Source organism: Cyprinodon tularosa, unplaced genomic scaffold (assembly GCF_016077235.1).
Source record: "Cyprinodon tularosa strain WSP-4 unplaced genomic scaffold, ASM1607723v1 ctg10, whole genome shotgun sequence".
Classification (NCBI taxonomy): domain Eukaryota; kingdom Metazoa; phylum Chordata; class Actinopteri; order Cyprinodontiformes; family Cyprinodontidae; genus Cyprinodon; species Cyprinodon tularosa.
Genome location: NW_024037782.1, coordinates 2,831,289 through 2,852,173, shown reverse-complemented (window position 1 = coordinate 2,852,173; position 20,885 = coordinate 2,831,289). Strand labels below are relative to the sequence as shown.

Below are 20,885 nucleotides of genomic sequence, written 5' to 3'. Positions count from 1 at the left end.
TTATTTTGATACAGAACTTTCCTATCAACGATAAAGATTTCCTCATTAGAGGTTTCATATCTGCAAGGTTAAAACATTTTACTTCATCTGTGATATCCAGGATTATACTTGACCAAAGGGTAAAGGGGGGAAGGGGTGGTGGAGAGGCGGGGTAAGAGAAATGACTCATACCCCAGTAGAGGGCAGCCTCTTGCCATCAGGGTTTGGGCGCATGGGCAGGGAACTGTAGAGCCTCACGCCTCTATCTCCGGCAGGGTATCTGTTCTGTGGAGGCAGAAAGACAACAATCTTATAGATTCTCTGGATTTTATAAATAGATGTCTCAATTACAGCATAATCTGAAATAGATAATTTCTTAAATGTGATCATTTTCCAAAGTTCCCAAAAATCTTTCCTTTCGAATCAGATTTGCAGGAATCTTCAGATAAGTTCAGTATTTTTCACCAAACCACAGAGTCTCCACTTTGATGGTTTTAAATCCCTTCAGATCATGGTGATCTACCATGCATAATAGCTGCATATGTCTGGCCCATACAGCGGCACTAATTTCTCTAAGCTGTTGCGTTTCGGGGTTTTTTTGGTAGCCAGGCTCCTCTTGACCGACTCTATATTTTCTATATGTTGCACAACCTATAATTAGAGTGAATGAGGTTTTAGTTTTTCTGGCTCCTCCCTGCCATAAAACTCAACCTAACAAATGGGGCAGAAGGCTCTCACTAGTTGGGAAGCTAATTATTTAGCAAAAAGAAAAAGGGGGAAAAAAACATGGGTAGCTCAGCATGGTTGACAGCGAGGACCGCAGCCGCAGCATAAGTACCTCCTAGGATTCAATTCAAATCTCACCTCCTTTATCACGTTCCTTTCTCATTATCTCCCTCCTCACTTCCCTCTCAAATATGAGCACCTCACTGCACCTCTGAGACTCCTTGATATTCTGTTATTCTCACATTATCATTGCTCTTCACTCCTTTTCAACTGCTTTTACCTGATTTGCAGCGCATCAGTGTCCTTTTATACGTGTTAATTGACAAAATTTGTTATCCTCTATGGGGCAAGTTTTGCTCCTTTTGGCTCCTTGGTTAAAACAGATACTGATAAGTTATTCTTTTTGTCCATTATTGGTTAAAACAACATTAAAATGATGAGCTTGATGTAAAAACAAATGGTCATTAATACTTAAATTCTAATTTCTACCCATACTTGCTTCACTTTCATTCATTCACCTTTTGAAATATATATACATATATATATATATATATATATATATATATATATATATATATATATATATATATATATATATATATATATATTTTTTTTTTTTTTTTTTTTTTTTTTTTTTTTTTTTTTCTCACCTTGCACCTCACATGGACACAAAAAGCAAACTACGGTAATCTGCATGTAATCATACATATAAATGAAATATAATTTCCCCCCCCTTACTTTTAACAGCTAGGTAAGAGAGAAAACTATTAGACCATTTCAGGCTTTGCCTTTTATCCATCATTAGTCACATGACCCAGGCTTCATTGCGTCTTGCTTATCGAAAAACATACTACCAAAACAAATACAGTCTACCACGCCTAAGTGGAGTTCAAAGTAAAGCAGGAACCCGAATGATCATCATTTATAGGATACTACCGGTATTTATTCTTTACAGTGAGTATATATACAGTATATATATATATATATATATATATATATATATATATATATATATATATATATATATATATATATATATATATATATATATATATATATATATATATATACAGTATGCTTAGTTTTGTGAAGTTGTACAAACTTTTTATCTCTTTTTTTAAGAGTAATTTAATAGTCGCTTAATGGCATGTTACTGAAATTAATTTATAAAATTGCTCCCTTTTCATACAATGGCAGTATTTTAGTTACTCTCTAAAAATAAACGTTTGATTCCAGCCCAGTATTGTCCTCTGAAGGTTATTGTGAAAAGCAGATTTAGAGTGCTTGTTGTACTCTATTTTGATTTCCTGTGTTCATTATAATTTGAAAAACAGATGAGTAAGCAAAAGGGACCATTTTGTCGATATAGGTTGCATAATAATGACAAAGCATAATCAAAAATAACCCTGCAATGTCCTTTCAAGCAATTATGCAAATCTACCTTTTTTTTTTTTTTTTTTTTAATAAATTTTACATATTGAAACTCACAGAGGATATAGCAGCCAATCATCATCTGTCATTATTTATTTTTAGGCTTCTTGGTTAAATGGTTAGAAACTGCTAAATGAAGGTCTTTAAAATAGCTACTTTAAACAGTGAAGAAGCAACAGTGATTGAATGTTTGATATTTTTCCTGTTTGCCAGCCTAATCCAGCCCTATGACATGCTGCACTACAGGGCCAATAACAGCTGTCTGTGGCCTGGAGGAGACATAAGCAGGCCAGGCTGTGCTAACTGGCCCTGACAGACTCATTAGGTGTGTTGGCAACCAGAACAGGAGTAGTATAACTCCTTGCATTTCCTTACTGAACAGTTCACATGTGCAAGAACTACTGTTTGCTTCTCTTTTGTCCTCATTTGAGGGGAGCTCACTCCTTGTCAGTTTTTGGGTGACTTTTTTTTCTGGTTTCAGTAAGAATTCTGCCAAACCACACTCTGAGTCGTTTGCCATGTCTGCTCAACAGCATGCTGAATCTAACCTCTCTTTCCTTTCTTAGGCCAGCACACCCACAATCTGGCTCTGACTAAAATAGAGTGGATCTGAGAGTTCACTTGTTGCTATTACTTAACAAAGTGGCCTATATGAGAAAAGAAAAATCTTTACGGGTAAAAAAGTGACCTGCATTTCTGACAAACGCATGTGATCTGTGACAGGAAGATGCAGCACCACACCAGGAAGGCGTGGGCATCCTCTGAACTTTGTGTTACATACTGTAACTGGACCTGTTTGAGACGAAGAGGGACTTCCCCAGGCAGACAGCGAAAGCAAACAATCGTCCTAGAGCCCAGCGGGGGCCAAGTCAATCAGACAATAAACACAAAGGCCCAATAAGAGTCGCCTATTAACAATAGCGAGAGGAATTCACGTTGCTGCCAGACCCTAGCAATGTGACCATCTCTTAGGGCTTTAAAAAGTTTACGTTAGGTGAATTATTCTAAATTGCTATGTATGAAAACCACATTTTCATCATTTAATTAATGTAAAATAAAAAATAAGAAAAAAATCCTAATATTTGTCTGCTAATTTAGTACAACCCACCCACAGCATGGGTTATCATTATTATTTTTAAATTTAATGGTCACAGTTTTGAGGATACACAGGATACATTGTTTGTATGCAAAGATGTACAGAGAAATCGATGTGCAGAGGGATCGGTTGCTGACTAGAATCGGATCATTTTCAGCTTGTCAAAAAAGCAAACAATCATGGCTCGAACTGCTAACAATTGGCATTTAGCTCCATTCCAATCCGCAGAAAATGCATGGTCTAAAACCACAATGGCAATCTGTGTCCTCTAACTGCCTCCACTGCTGTGTGTCCAGTGATGCCATCATGCTGGGTTAGCGTTGATGATGTCATCAGTTTGAAAGAAATCAGGAAATTAAACAATGAGAGCTACAGGGAAATGAACCATCGAGTAGTAAGTGTTCTTTATTGTTTGGTTCTTCCCTCCGAATCTGTCTCACCAATGCGGCAGCATGTTTATCGTATGTTACGCATACATTAGCGGGTAGATGTTCCCACTGTATGCCGATTGAAGCCGGGGCGTTTGAGGGGGGCTTTAACCAAGTCGCTTGCCAAGTAGTTTGACACAGGTCGACACGGGTCAGCCGTTCACACTGCCACTAAAAGTAGACTGTTCCCAGGTTGGAAAAGGGGTGTGAGACTCCTAAAATAATCTGGATGCCCAAAAACAAAAAGCGAGCAAGTTTTAGCCACCTAAAAAATCCATAGAAGGAGTTGTTGTGGTCCGAATCCTGAATTGCTCACTGCCTTTTAATGCTAAATCTGTGCATGCTCCTCGGAGCTCGTGTGGGCATTGCACCTCTGCAGAGCAGACATAATATAGCCCGGTAAACCAGACTAAATGGGAGATGAAAGGTGTTATTTAATCTGGCCCCGATGAATGAGACTTCGGAAAGTTGTTGATGAGAACAACCCGATGTTTTTCAAATAATGCCTGTGCCTATTGGCCAACGCTCTGACCAATGAGCGCAACTGACTGTGACGTAGTAAGCACGACATGAAGCTGGTGGGTGAGTGTAAAAAAACAGTCTGTTGATAAAACGGTGAATACGTCCTTCTTAAAATTGAATAAGCGTAAAGCCTCTTCCTGCTCACGTTTCAACGAAAACTCCAAGTGTAATCCTTTCAAAACTGATTCCAAAGCTGAGTCAAAAATCGGCATTAGAGCCAGCGGTCCTTCACACATGACTATGCCGAGAGAGGGTTGCTATAGATGGGCTGCGGTCAGCCCTGGCTGCCCTTAGCTTTGGAGCTCCGCTGGTTGCCGCAATCCTCTCAACTTCAATGGAGCGCTCCATTGAAAGCTGCTGCTGAAGCAGTGCATTCTACTGTTGTGCTTTCTACAGCGTCGTGCAGCTTCGTTATCACGCCCTCGAAACCCCGCCCGCTTTGCATCCAGACATTTAAAACACATCTCTGCGTTGTGATTGGCCCGCCAGATTTAGTGCCTTGGGTACTGATTGACGCTAGACCAGCTCGCAGGCAAAAATGATTTTGGCCGCTGGCGGGTGGGGCTAGTTTACTAGGCTAGACATAATGTAAATTAGGAGGTAGAAGTATGCAATGGAGCGGAGCTGAACAAAGAGTAAATTTAACGTAGGTATTCAGGTGGGTATTTTTAATGAGTTAAAAATATTCAAAATTAGTAAATTCATCTTCAATAAACAGTTCTTAAATAGCTGAATGATTGTGTTCAATTTAGGGTTTAAAAAGAGAAACAGAGAGAGAGAGAGAGAGAGAGAGAGAGAGAGAGAGCGACAGAGAAAGTTTTTCAGAAAATAACAGGAAGGGTGAACATAATACAATATTGTTGGTCTGGTGTATCCTTGGATATTGTTTCTTTTGTCTATCATTGTACGCCATGAATTTGGAAATGCCTGTAGTTTTTTTTAAATATCTCAGAGTTCAATTAAGGTTCCACATAGTCATAGGGAATGCATAAATTCATGTTGTGGTTACTAAGCTACTGTATTGGTTCAAATAGCAAAAAAGTTCTTAATAATGCTGTAGTGTTGTAAAGCACTCTTGTTCCTGATATAAATAATTGACTATTTACTAGAGGTGGACTAGGAAAAAACCTAATGTTGTTCACATATCTTTTATATTGTTGTTTCTCTCAGAGAAAAAATAATCAGGTAAGATTGATATCAGCGGGTATAATGGTGCGTTCCATTTGTCATTAGAAATTTCCAATTTCCAAGTTGTATATTTTAACTGGAAAGCCCCCAATAGCAAGAAAGTAAGTGCAAAATGATGGTACCAAACATCAACATTCAAGATGGATGCTACTCTCGTCCACAGTAGTTAAGCTATATTACTCTTTTGGAACAGTTTTTGATGTATATAGCATTGAGTCAGTCAATCAGGTACTACTTATATAACCATATGTTTTAATTCAGTGTACATGAGCAGAATAGTGTATTAATCATTGTTAGGGTTGTAACAGTGGCCATAGTAGTCATGGAGAAAACAATATTTTACGAGGTGAACACTGGAATATTTACCCCAAAAATTATTTAATGTATTAAATTTGAGTTCTGGGGATAATTAAATGCACCTAAAGCTTTGCTAAAGTGAAAACTGTATACAAATATACAAAAATATACTGTATACAAAAAAAGGTTGTTAGTCCTCAAAATCAAATAATTTCTCAAACAAATAATAACTGTTGTTATCTGAATAATTTAACAATACACTGTTAGAACAAATAAACTGTTTGAACAAAGCACATTCGGAGCTGCCATACATCTTCTCATTAAAAATCAAGAGTGGCTTTGTCTTCTTATATGCTGGGCAGTTAGAGCACCATAAAACCAAGTCGCAGCTGTGGGATTATAGTTACCTGCTGTAATGCTAGCTGTTGCATGTTATATTATTTACACAGATCTGGTCTTAATAGAACACATGTGTGTCTGAGGCCAACATTCTTCCCAGATTAGCTGAAAGGCTGCACTCATCACACGCTGGCAATGAGAGGAATGCAGGGCCCAGACGGACTTATAGGGAAACACTATAACTCATCAGTAGTATATGGTGCTCTCTGTGTATACACACACACAAAGAATGTACACCAAATACTGATCTGCATATTATGGGGACTGGTTCCCTATTTTGTTGGAATTATCAGCACTGGACCTGCCTGTTTAGTAGCATTAAATACTATGAGCAGAAAGAAGTAACTTTACTTTTGTAATTTTACAGACATGTCTGCAGATAAAGTACATGAGCTCAGCAGCACAAACGTGCATCGGTCGATTTTAAAGCTGCGGTGGTCCGACAGTCAATAACAGACTGTGAATCACTTTTTCAGTGGTTAAACACACTTATAGTTGCTTTAATCTAAGGGCAGCAAATTTATTCTGCTACACTGGTTTACATATTACATTTTGATTAATCACTTCCCTGTACAGATTAGCAATAATTGTGATATAATTTAGTCTGACAAGACTGGTGCATAATATGATAGTACTCTTTGCCTCTTGGATATTTACCCTATGCTGAAAAATTATATTCCAAAAATGCGATTAAATGCATCTGTATTGTAAATGTTGTATTAGTATCTAAAGCCTACTAAACCCTATTTTGATATGTAGTAATCATCTTTCTTTCATCTAAGCAATTATTTTTTTTACAGAGAGAAATAAGGGATTTATGTACATTGTGTGATGTTAATTTGTTCACACTATCTATGCAAATGTCTGCAATCTTGCCTGTAGAAATCAAAGTTCCCAAATCTGTTGCTTACTTTAAAATAAAATAATAATAATAGTAATTACAAAATAATAAAAGGATATGGAAAAATTAAGTCTCAAGGTTCTGAAGTAGACATTTACATATTTTTGAAGTGCAGCGTATTTGATCACAGCCACTGTTTTTGAAAGTACTAAAAACACAGTATATTGTATTCCACTCAGCCTCACTGAAGTGCTTTACTTCAAAGACCTGCTGCGCTGTGGAAAGCACATCTCTTTATGCGTGAAAGAGATGTAAACTGTGGCCAAAGCAGCTCGAGCGTAACCAGAACATGAAGCCAGGGGCAACCTGTCTTAGGCCAATACCGACACTTAAACTCTGGTCCTGCTGCTGGAGATATCCAACAAATACCAGTATCATTGCTGGATCTATTTATATATAAAACTCTAGCTTTTCAGCCTTTTTGTTACACTTTTAGACAAGCCAACGGGTCTCTACATTGAATCCTGACCTGTTATACAATAATAATTTCAGATGAAATCAAACTCTTTTCACTTATTTCTTAATGCTATATAAATAATCTCTCTTGCCCTATTTTCACTTGTATTTTCAGATTCTGTGCTCGGACTCCACCCTTCCTCTCATTGCTGTATCTCTTGTTTGTATATTTCCAATACCATTAGAAAACACAGATCCCAGTTTACAATGATGTACACACCAAGATATATTGAACATTTCCATCAACCAACATAAAAAGCTGTATTTTTGTGAAATAGTTTCATATGCCTTCAAAAACAGGATTGATTTCCTCTGAAAACAAACCGCAGAATAAACTGCATATACTAATCTGCATCTTTTTATGAAACAACATTAGGTGAACTCTGATCTAAAGCAACAGCAGCACCACAGACCACAGCTGCTGGTTTCTTACTTTCTGACTGCGGTATTTCTCATATTTTCATAAAACCGTGTTGCTTTTGGTTCTGTTTAAGGATTCTTTTTCTACTCTCTCCGAAGTGACAGATTCTGTGTCTCCTGAACAGCACTGCAAAGTTTGGCTGCATGTGGTAGAAAGAAGGCGTGATCGACAATTCAGCAGCAGCTTTTTAAACCTTATGCAGTCCATAGATAGTGGCGTATATTTTAAATCTGCACACAGGGATGTGGAGGAAAAGCTGGATGTGTATTCAAGATTTCTTCTTTTCATTTAAAATCAGAGGGAAAGTAATTTGGTTTTATGTGCGTCGGTAAAGCTGAATGCCAGAGACAAATTCAGAAAATGTTTATTAAGAGTGCAGCCTTTGGCAAGGTTAATATACATTATATAATATACAACAACTACTGACAGCAGAAATGTGTTTACGCTCTCTTCAGTTAGATTCTTTCTCACAGACACATACCTGTCCTTTGCATTAGGTTTGACACAACACAAGGAAGATGAAGTGCATCGATAAGGTGCAGACAGTGCCCTTGTTTTGTCCGACACAGATGGAGAAGAGAATTTTCATTTTATCTTTCTCTTTTAAACAATGTCCTTTTACAAGTGTTTCCTAAAGCCCCCCAAAATGTCAGAAAAACAATACAACTTGCACCAACAGCAGACAAGCAGCGCCTGCTCTTGTGTTCTGGCCACAGACAGTCTGTTACAGGCTGAAAGCAGATGGCCAAGAGAAGCTTAAGCTAAGAGAAAAAACTGAGGACTTTGGTTTTCCTTTTCTTATTTCATTAGCCAAACATGAAAGACCAAGGATTACTTGTATACAAAACAAAAGCTGGAATGAATTATCCCTAAAGTGATTTGTGACACTGAAAGGAGAAAAAAAAAACCTAACAAATGTAGGGTCTCGTGAAGGAAAAAAAAACTGTAGGACATTCTTTTATTGGATAGCATTATAATACTCTAACATTTATTATCACAACATTACTATTTCTAATTACATAAAACAATCAAACAAAGAAAGAAACAAAAACATTATTCAAACAGGAAAAAAAAAAACAGAAAATAAAATGGTTTAATGAAATTAACCCACAAATCTGAGGTCAACTGATCTTCGTGTCGTTTACAGATAACAAAATGTTATAGTTTTCATTTTATTGTTAAAATGTCTTGTTTTGCCTAATTAGGGCCTTTGTAAAGTACACCATCAATTACTGCACATGCAGATAATGGCTGACCTAACATCAAAATTCTCAAAGCTACTTTAATTTCGATGATGACAATTTTGCTTTAGAGCATATATTTTACTCACAAGCATGTTTTTGCATTTGTTTTTACAAATAACACATGCATTTATTATATCAGAAGAAAACAACGGCACTACTACATTTTAAGGGGCAGAGGGAAAAAAAAGAATTTCCTATTAAATACAAATCATTAAAAATTGTTGCTTCTGACTGCAGATGTAACTTAATAAGAAAGAATACATTTTCTTTAGATACTGTGAGAGTTTTTAAATGTAAAAATGAACTATGTCTTTTTTGAGGGCATAATTAATTATATCAATTGTATGATTAATTACACAGAGAAAAGATTGAGAGCAAGAAAAAAAAACTGAAAATGCAGTCATGATAAGTCATAACAGAAAGCGAGTGGAATGGAAGAGGCCAGAAGAAAGGAAAAGACAGAGATAAAGAGAAAAAGTTGATATGCTGACTACAGGCAGTTGATTTGGTTTCAGAGAGAATTGTTAGGGTGCTTTGAATTAATGCCTCCCAAAGAGTCCAATTGTAATTCTGGGGTAGTGCTGACGGAATATTTGACAGCCAAGGGTGAGCTGCTGATCTCAGCCGAATCCTCTGTTCTCACCGTGCACGTGTGCAGGCCTAACACATCCAAACACCTACACATGTTTGTATGCATGTTCAAAAAAAAAAAAAGATAGACAATTTAGGAAATTAAGTAATAATATAAAATAACAATTAAGTAAGCTCTATTATTCACGTGTAAAAACTACCAGCATATTCAAGAAAGTATTTTTTTTTAGGCAGATAAAATACATTCAGTTAAAAATGGTGGAAAAGTTGGACAGTTTTTCTGTTCTTTCTGTCTCCTGATAAAATAAAATAGCACAAAGAAGCCCCATGCATTGTTACGATTGAAGAGAGAAAAAAAAACACTTTATTAAAAAATAAAGAATGTAATTAAATGGAAATAATATTAATTTATGTCCTAATCAATGTCTCTGATAATAATTGCAAGAGGCATTTTCCAATTGCCCATTGGTGGCACTGTTGTGCCTCTTTGTCTCAATTTTTATTTTATCATGCAGAGATGGAACAGAGGTGGTCAAGGCTCTTACACATACATATATGTGCGATTGTGTTATTGTTTGTGTGATTGCCAGGGACAACCATGGTCCAGCAAACAGCTTTCATTAACCAGATGATTATGCATGGTACTGGAAAGCAGTAAATGTGGTTTCAGGGCTTTCTTAATCCCTAAGTATAACTTTTTCTTAGTAAATCGTTTTGTTTCAAATGATTTCATAAACACCTACATGTAGAAATGTACTAGAATTATGTAACGTCAGAAAAAAGTGCATTTGAATCTCTTTCAAATGTACCTCCTCCAAAGAAAGCGCTGGCTTTAAGATCATCAAAATGAATTTGCCTTCATTTGGCCACTGAAAGCTGTTGATACATGATCTTTGAACCTGCTCACACTGAAAATATGGTTGTAAACTTCTTAAAGACATTTTATTTGAAATGGTAAAACAAAATCAGCTTTATCAACTAAAAAGAGACAGAATCCAGGCAAATTTACAATAACTAATTAAAATTAACCATGGAATAGTAACTGTATAAAAATATAGAAATATATTACCGTCATAATTTCCCCAAAACTTAAAAGAATCATAATATGTATATATAAACATTGAATTTTTTTTCTTCAGCATTGTGAAACTTATAGTTAGTTCTTTCATGGTGCCCAGGGCAATCCCCTGTGTGAAACTCCCTGTAGCAATTCCTGGCCAGAATGGCCTCAGTTATCTATGCATGAATCAATAACAGATTTAAATGCAAAACATATTTATATTCTAAATACAATTGGATGTTATAAATTTTAAAATCCTTTCAATAGTAAAAGTGCATTTTTTATTTTTATTTTGAGTTCATCATCTCTACTGAATAATAACCTTATATTTCAGTTTACCTTAATTTGGTCAGCAAAGCATCAGCCTTTCTTTTCAGGTCTGTTTATTTTGAGTGAATGTATGAATCAACACATGAAAAAGATAAACAGAAACCCCAGATTTTTTTTTTTTAATTGTCTTTTTTCTTTTCAAAGCACCCAGAAAACAATGGAAAACAATAACCACAATCCTAAGAATGCTCATTCAGTCTCGGAGAAATAATTATTATTTATCATTATCATTGTTATGTTTTTCACAGTAAAGCAGTAATACCTTTCATGCAACTTCAAGGAGGCATAACCAGTTTCTTTTTAGATGTACTGCCTTTCTGAAATAGTCTTTAAATTCATGTTTGATTATCCTAAGGCGAGTTTTTATTTCATTCTGCTCATTCTGAAACTTTTTTCATGCCTGTTTTTTTTTTTGTTTTGTTACGATGTTACGCAGAATAAGTTAAGTTACGTGTATGAGCATTCAGGTGGAGTGTCTTTATTTCATGTTGTATAAGCAACATCAGCAGTTGGCCAGTCTCTTACACAATAGGTGAAAAGCAGCAACACTTACTGACTGCATAGTACAGTAGTTGAGTCGCTGATTGTTGGAACTGTGGTAAAAGCAAGGCAGGCTAATTTTAGCACTCTTTAACATACAATGTAAATCAAAAAGGAGGACCAAAAATCCCGATCTATGCAGAGTGCAAACTTTTCTGGACTTTTATGGTTTGACTAAGGAGCAAGGAGCAAGGATCAAGTCACTTTCTCAGATTGTCTAACAGCTAGGTTCCCTAATGGCCAACACCAACACATGTTTAAAAATAAAAAAACTATAAATGTGACAAATGGCTGTTTTTCTGCATAAAAAAATTATTAGGTTAGACTGCAGTTCTCCAAAGCACTCATAATTTTGATGATTATTGTGTTCTAGTAGGTATTTTGTCTGAAAGATATATTTCAATTCAATTCAGTTTATTTATATAGCGCCAAATTCACAACACAAGTCATCTCAAGGCACTTTACAGTTCAACCAGATCATACAGTCAAATTGAATCAAAGTGTTCTATCTAAAGAAAACCAGTTGATTGCATTGACTCATTGACTCAAATACAATCCCTCACACTAAGCATGCTTGTAGCGACAGTTGAGAGGAAAAACTCCCTTTTAACAGGAAGAAACCTTATGTATCAAAAATTGAACTTGACAATTTAATGACACATTAAACTTATGACTTCTTGCCACAAGAATCAAAGTCAGAATACATATCAGTTTGTATATATTAGATAATTCAAGTTTTAATTTTAGACCTGGCACACATTTGACAAAGTAAGAGAAAAACAATGATGACATCATTGGTAAATGAGTCATGTTAAAAAAAGACATTAATAGTATTAAAACCACTTCCTTTCTCCCCTATGAAATATTTACTTTGTCAATTTTAGAACTTTGCTTAGTGAGTGCAGTAGCGTGTGAATGGAAGGCTCATTTAATCCCATGTTGAAACAGAAAGATTTTTCATGGTTTTGCTGTTAACAGGAGAAACTGCTTGTTTTTCCTAATTTTTGAGAAAACAATTGGTTATGCAAAAAAACGAAGTAACACAAGAAGAGAAGCAGATGAGACTCAAATCCAGCTGAAGAGTAAAATTGTGATGCAGGTGTGGATTTTGTGGATGAGTAATTCTCATCCAGCTGCTTCACTCTCAGCCTCTTTCTCTTTTACCTCTGCTTATCCATTTACGGCCCCTCTCCACCTTACTGTCTCTCTTCCTCTGCCTTTACATATTTCTCTAAATCTTGAGAGCCATGGCTCACCCTAATTAGAAATTCCCCCTCCGACCAACTGAAATTGAATTGCCCATCATTTGCATAATGATAGCTCACTGGGCTGACGGCCGATTTACCATGAGATGAAATGTAGCAATCACTTAAGAGAGTGACCACGGGGGAGTGTAGGTAAAAGGGGCACATGAGGAGAAAAGGAGAAGGGTGAAAAAGTAAGGATGAAATGAGATAGAAAAGACAGAGAAGAGAAAGAAAAAGCAAAGATAAAGAAATGTGGAAATTTGACAGATATTTAGGTTATTGTCTCCCACAGCAGTAATGCTGGAGGGAGTCATTGTCCTCGATATAAGAGCAAGGGGACACAGCAAAGACACATAAGGACACGTACTGTAGCGATGGTACCTTTGGGTAGTTTTTTAACAATCATAAGTGCCTATGATGATCATTTGCTTTTACTTTAGCTAATGTTTAAATTCAGATTTTCTGTTTAAGTTTTAACTGCCAAAACTAAGATAAAAAGAAGGCATATTTAAAAATATATATATAAAGTATTAAAATAGTTCATAGGAGTAGTTCCAACTTTTCTATAGTGGGGTTTTTGATCAGTGTCTTACTTGCAGTGTAAAGCAGTACTGAGAAAAAGAGATAAGATTTTCATAGAGAGCCAAACCAAGTAGCATAAACTGTCATCATGTTTGCATGAGTTGGTATTTACTGAGATTTCTACACTTATTTGCACTCAATATTTTTTGCTTTGTGTTCTTTTCCGAATGATGTCTGGTGTCTGATCCTGTAACATAAAATGTGTTAAGTGTAAGACCAGGTTTAACTATTATACCTTAGTTCTTAAGTAATGCATTTCTAAAATAAATAAGTGTTATATGAACTGCTGCTGTATCTTTTTAGTTGGACTTTGGACTAAAGAATATTGCTTTTAGAAGAAATGTTCTAATTTAAATTCGAAAAAAGTATTAAGGTTTATGAAATGTAATTAGTTCACATAGCTAAAAGCTATTAAACAGAAGGAAAAGAAAACTACCACCTAGAAGCATGCTTTATTATTCAAATAACTTCAAAGTTGAAAAACGACATGTGCATATGAGTTGAAGACTGTGACTTGTAACCTAAAAGTATTTTGAATAACTTATAAAGCCGTAGCCACCAAGATGCATGATTAGGTATCTCCACATATGTATTTTGCATGGATCCAGTGCTTTAAAAGACCATTATCAATCATTTCTGAAACTAGATGCCAGGGTGGGGATATAAAGAAAAAATGAGTCCATGTTTAGGTGCGCTCTTCGAGCCGTTTCTGAGTAGTCATTAACACAACTCTGAGTTACTTTTCTCTGTGGCAATTATTTTGGCATTTAGGCCAGCAAACAGCTCATAATCTCTACACCAAACCCCTGTTTAATATCTCCTGGCAATATCTAACTAACACTGTTTGAGTGTGTATCCGTTGTTGCTGTCACGTTCAGTTGGTTATTTTTCTATTCTCAGAAAGGGCGTGAGAATTCTTCTTTTTGTTTCTCATTTGCTTAGCAGCAGCCGACTTTTGAGCAGAGGTTTGGCGCACACCGACTTTCTTCCTGCACATAAGGAACTCCTTGCCTGCCCACAGTTTATAAGAAGTGGCCACATAGTCAACTGTGTACTTGACAATGAATGCCACATCTGATGAACCACTGCCTCCCCAGGTACAAATTACTGTAATCAATGATATGATAATCATCTTGTTAGCTTCCCTCCTTCAGGCCATCAATCTCTCGTTCCACTACATGCCTGAAAATTTGATTTGTAAAAAATCCTGATAAATCTTGTGTCAGTGATTGCTACTGCAGGCAAATCGAATAAAGCAGCATGATCTGTGTGCTGAAGTGACAGTGAGGAAGCACATCAACAAGACTCATGGATGAATGCAGGCTCAGATCTGAACACTTGGACTCTTCACTGACAGTCCTGCCTACAGAATTAGCTAATTCACTCAAATGTGTTGGTCATGTTTCTAAGAGTTGAGGTGATCATGTTGGAAGCTCTGCCTCCAGTCTGATAAGACCACTGTTTATTGTCTGACTTCCACTCTCTAACCTGAGAAACCTCACAGACACGGTACTTTCCACTAGTTTGCCATTACTTCAGCATGTGCATATGTGAGTGCGAACGTGTGTGTGCACAAAGCCCTCGTGTGTGCGGAGGTCCCTGCATTTCATCACGAGCCCTGACCTAATTAAAATGTCCTGTCAATGCTAAATAACTGACAAGTCATGGCAAAAAATGCAAACACACACACAGCGGCACGCGGCAGCACTCGCATCACTCATTGCTTCAATTATTTATTCGATTCTTCAATCTGCTCTTCCCCTCTCCATCTCTGCATAAGTGATCTGTGATCACATGTCGCATGTCGAAGTCAGTTGCCCAGACAGGACGGAGTTAAGTCCCTTATCTCTCCTCCCCAGAAGAAATTCCTACTAGAGGCCTCGCTCTGCTGGTTTCCTGCCTTCTTGCCCAATGCCCTATTTTTACTCATCGGGGCTCTTGAATACCAGGGGCAGCTTTTTCCTTGTCACTAACATATTTCCTGCCATTCTCAGCCTGACATTTCGCCCCTCTGCACGCTTCACTCGGATCATTCCCCCTCTTTATGGGTCATAACCTTTCGGTCGGGGACTCTTCATATTCAAATGTACCTGCCGACACTGGAGCTGCTGAGATCTACAAGATCACTAGTTTGGCCTTTTTTTTTCCCAACAGAAAAAAATCCTGCTCACTAGGTTCCAACATCAGCTTTCAGAGTGTTAATTTCAGATCATTCTGTGACCTGCCAGAGACAATCAGTTCCACTCCTTTTGTTACTGTCAAGCCAACTCAAGCATGTAATGATTCATGATCAAGATGCTAAATATTACAAGGCTCTTCTTCACTTTGAATTTCCAATTCTAAAAGTTCTAGTCTACATTCCCTTAACTTGAGAGTGGCACAGTTTTATGAAGTGAAAAAAACATGATTCCCGTGTATATAATACCTGAACAAAGCAGCAGGTTTTGTTTTTTGTTAATTTTTCATACTAGGCTCCTTTTTTCCGATACCGCAAAATGCAATTGAGTGCAACAAACTGCCTTCAGAAATTAGCTTTTTTTATATAAGTTTTCTTGTGTGTAAATTACTCTAAAGATAAAACATTTTGTGGAAGTCTCAAAATTTGTTAGAACAAATTAGAGAGAAGTACAAAGTAGAAAACTGTGATTGTAAGAAAATCGTATAAGGTCAATTTTCTAATTCAATATGTTCCATGTGGGAAGGCACAGCAAACATATGGAAGAAGTCCTTCTGGTGGAACAAGACCAACATTTTTACTATTTGAGTGCCCATAACTCTGAAAACACCACTGCGAATTGGTAAACAATCCCTGCTGAGATTCCTTTCTTCAGCAGGGGCAGGGAACCTCCTCATCTTTCACTTCACAATAATGCACCGGTAAAATGCACTGAAGTATGTGGTTGTCTGACAAAATGTGAAAGTCTTCAATGGGTATGAATATCACTGCAAGGCACTCTAACATTGCCACATTTAGCATTGCCACATTGCCTACCAGCTGATTGCTCAAAACCAAGTCAAAGAAAGTGTAAACAACTTGAGTAACTGAATGAGTTCATATGATCTAATTTAACTATTTCAGAATGTGAAGCCAGAGAATTTAAATAATTGGAACGCATCTGAATTTATAGAAGCATATATTATCGGTGACTGGTTTGCACAGCAGCTTTCATCCTATCCATCCTCCAGCTTGGTCAGCATTATTTGGATCAATGTTCGGTTAAAACACAAATGGCACATACGGTAAAGTGAGGACTCTTAGCGGCAGAATTTCACTCTCATCAAGGTCTGAACTCTTCTTTTAAAGGAATAAATCAGCTCTCAAAAGGAAAATATTCATGCAATTGCAGAGGGCTGCTTCTCGACATAAGTGTGATATTGACATTCTAGATGAAAACACCTTGGATTCTCATTCATATATACTGTATTAAATGTGCTGATTTTCAATCTATTGAGTGAGATATCATGAATATGAGACGATGGACACCTGTGTTCGCCTCACTCTTTAGAGTGCACAGTTTTATTTTTTTGTCCTTTTACCGAGTACATTTGTGAATATCAATATTATTTTCCTATAGGGGGTAAATTGCATTGAATAGTTGCCAGGCTGCAGGAAGAGAGAGACTGTTCAGTTGACTAAAAGAGCTATTCTCCATTTTATCTCTCAATCAGTGTTCTTGTGTGAGTGTGTTCCTGAATGCCGTCCTGCGGCCGTGTGAGTCTCTGTACGAGCAAATGTGGGCTTCATTTTGACGAGAAGCAGATCGAGATGGAGTTTGCTGCATGACCAAAGCCATGAAGAAGTAAAAAAAATGCTCCCAATATGCAGACCAATGTAGCCTGACTTCAGCAGGATGCAAGTACTGTAATCAAACCATAAATCATAAATCACTGAGGTCACAACCCCACTCTCTCTTTTGGAAAAAAAAATTTTTGTTTTATTGGTTACTATTCCTGATCATCTTTACTCTTCAGAGAGAAATGTTGATGAAAAAGTTTTATACAAGTTTAACTCTTTGTACCTGGGTGACTTAAACCTGTAGTTAATATAAGCTTTCTGTTTAACTATTAATGTGTTAAGAACAAATCTATTGAATTGTAATGTGGAATGAAAAGCCACTGTAATAAACAATCCAAATGATTAGGTTAACAGAAACAGGAGTAACAATTTAAACAGAAATTGCCCTTCAAAAAAGTTGTTAAGATCTGTCACAATAAGAAACACTTCTGACAATAAAATATCCCAGAAAATTCAATAAATAATATTGTTTTTTTATACCAGTTTTAACTTATATAACAATAAAGGCAAAGTGATGTGAGTACTCACTCAATTAACCTCATGTTTTAAACATCACTGGAACTGGAAGACATTTTTAATGTCCAAAATATTTAGACACAACCAACAACAATGAATTAAATCGACTGTTAGTCTGTGAAGAGCAAAAGGCATTTGCATACAAAGCACAATAAACCCAAACCAATAAGAAACATATAAAAACCCAAACAATCTTTGATCACAAGTATGTCATCTTTGGTGCTGTTGAAAAGCTGTGGATTTGCCGTTTGTAACAGATATGTTTTCCCTACAAATTTATATTGGGAGTCAGAAGTTTGCTTTGCCTGACTTTAGAGATGAAGTGAACTACGATTTAATTTATAACCTGTGTATATATTCTGTTTGGCGACTAAATGCTCCAGTGACAGTGGATTATCAGGAGGTTTGAAACAACCCTCTGGTTATAGTTTTATACCGTTTTTTTAGTCACACTCATTGCAGTGCATATATAGAGGCCTCTATGCATAGAGTAAAGATATCCTGAACATATCCTGATTACCAAAAGACTAGCTATACTCAGCAGACATTTTTAAATGTAATGACAGCAAAACCTGGAGAGCGGGATTGGCTGTCATTTAAAATAAAGAACAGTGGCCACTTAATGACCAACCTGCTCTTAAAACAGAATAGGTAAAGGATTTCCATATTAATAAAAATTTAATAGAAACTATGTTTAAAGAAAAGAAAATACAGCCAAAGGCTGTGGATCGTGGTCTATAACTGGGTGAGCATTGTGACAGTACACTCTTCTCAGACAACAATTTTTTTAGGTTTTAAGTTTGACTGAGATTTTTTCATTCTAAATTAATTTTTATCTGTTTTTTAGAGGCTCAAAGAGCATTGCTATTTTACGTAATCTGTTTTCTGTCCTCCTGAGCTCCAATCATGGGTAAAGAACACTGTTTATTATATTTTGTATTGATTGTGTGTGTAAGTCTGTCCTGCTTGCTGAATGCACTGTGTGTTTCCAAATTCGGTAACCTGGCTATTTTACCTTGCTATTCAAAGATTTTACTCTGCATTTTCCCCACAGTGGATGTGGTTTTGCTCTGCCAGCGTGTCCTGTCTGACTCATGACATTGAAGCCGAATTGTTATGTAGGTTCAACCAATATAGACTATCTCGGTCAGAGCTAGGGAAGCACAGTTGCTGAGAATTGTGTGCAGTCTGACCATCCCCATGCATTTTCAAGAGCTGCAAACTAGAGAATCATACCTTTCCAATGACATATCGTACATATTTTTCCTGATGATGTCAGGTGATGGTTATCAGCCTTTTTATTTGACTAAACACATTTGGAACATTACACTCAGTTGTGCATGGCACTCTATTTACTAAACCCCTCTGCCAATATTTTAATATGCTTAAATAGTGAAGAATTAATGAGTACAATCTGAGAAGTCTCTTAGATTTTCAAAAAGGGTTCATAGTGTTTTGCACTTTCTAGAAAATTTGTTTTAGCCAAAATCTTGTTTTATAATAAATAAATCGGACAAAGTAGCTGTTGTGACAGTGGTTCCTCTGAAAGCATTTCCTGTATCTTACCTCTACACTGATACTAAAAGTTTGCATTTAGAGCTGATAATTTGGCAGCTAGTCTTGATTTATTTCTGTTGTGTATTTTAAGGTGGAGATTGCATTTTAAACTAGTTTTGAAGTAAAAAAAACAAAGAAGTTCACGAGTTGTCCTTTTGCTTCTATATATGCAAGCTACCTTACAGCCCTTGAAAACCATATAAGAAATCTTCACCTTTAATATGTGATGTAATGAATCTAAACAGTGTAACTTGTTAGCAAAGTAGGAATATCTTTAATGGCAAGCTGTAAGCAGCTAAATGGTATCTGCATCAGGGATTTCTATTGATGCTAAGCTAAAGAGCTTGTTTATGGTTTTTAATGAGTCAAGCTGCACTTCAGTTTTTTTTTTTTTTGGACTATGGAGCTCTTTAAAAGGTGAGATAAGCATCATTAATACATGAACTAGAATGGCCTGGAATTCATACTGATCATAGAAGCCTTTATTGTCTTGTTCTGGGAAAGGACAAGATTGTCTCATTTCATTAAATATATTGGTAACGAATAAGAACAAGAAATCCTTAATTTTATAAGATTTCTTTAGATTTTTAGATCACATTTTTTAACCTATAGACACAATTTAAAGAACAGAGCAATGAATGTGTTCTTCTCCCGCTGTTCCCAAAGACAAGCAGTCCATATTTGCCAGGACTAAGACTTTCATAGTGAGCCACCTGGTGTGCCATAATATCGGGGGAACAGTGGTGTCATTGTGAAGTAGCTGTGTGATATCGAGTAGAGTGACCCATTTAGAGCCCTGCAATAGAGCTGACAAGCTACTGTTATGTCCAGGACATCTGGAAGGCCACAGAAATCCAGAGACAAGAGGAAAAAAAGGCACCTGACATGGATATTTCTCACAATAACACATAAGTCCTATTTGGAGGAGAGGGCTGCAAAGTGGCACTGATACTGCTGAGAATCTGTTACAGTGCATAGTAAGTAATTTGGAAACGATCCAAGCATTATCTAAAGCTCCTCTGGTCATCCTTAGCAGAATTTAAAGGATGGGAATCAGCTTAGCAACAAGATGTGTAGCAAAGTTGTTTTGTAGAGATGGAAGAGTTTCCTCTCATTGTTTAAATTGCAATTTCTTGCTAAGTAGCTCAAATCCAATCATACCTTTTAATGTTCAAAAGGGGAGTTTGCACAGTTTGCAAAATAACTAAGGTAGAAGAAACCTATCGCTTGAGGAAAAAGTCAAAATCAAAGAAGAAATGTTGTGTATCGTGCACAATGGTGTTAAAAATGACTTTGAGATGTGTCCAATGTAGCTGCAGGTTTGCACACTGTATAAGGAATACATGAATGCAAAATGAGAGGCCAAAATGAGCCAAATAAAGCACACTAAGCAAATCCCTCAAGGGAAAGGAAATTATTCAGAATAGCGAGGACACACTCAATAATATTTGGAACAGAAACTTATTTCTCCTTTTTCTTTTATTTGAAATCCTTGCTTAACATACAAAATTGGAACAACCAAAATGAAGTATGCATGCTTTAAGGGGAAGATGGGGGATTTTAAACTCAAAGCCCTGC

General features: G+C 36.5%; 1 protein-coding gene across 5 annotated transcripts in view; it reads right to left on the bottom strand.

Moving 5' to 3' along the window:
- The window catches only part of tox2 (TOX high mobility group box family member 2), a 119,907-nt gene that overhangs the window by 81,231 nt on the left and 17,791 nt on the right, over positions 1–20,885 (bottom strand). For 4 of the 5 annotated variants that reach the window (XM_038302706.1, XM_038302772.1, XM_038302917.1 and 1 more), the window contains exon 2: positions 172–264. The exons of the other annotated variant lie outside the window; for it this stretch is intronic. In XM_038302706.1, the coding sequence (XP_038158634.1) occupies positions 172–264 (93 nt within the window). The remainder of the gene's footprint in view (positions 1–171; positions 265–20,885) is intronic. 5 annotated transcript variants of the gene reach the window in all.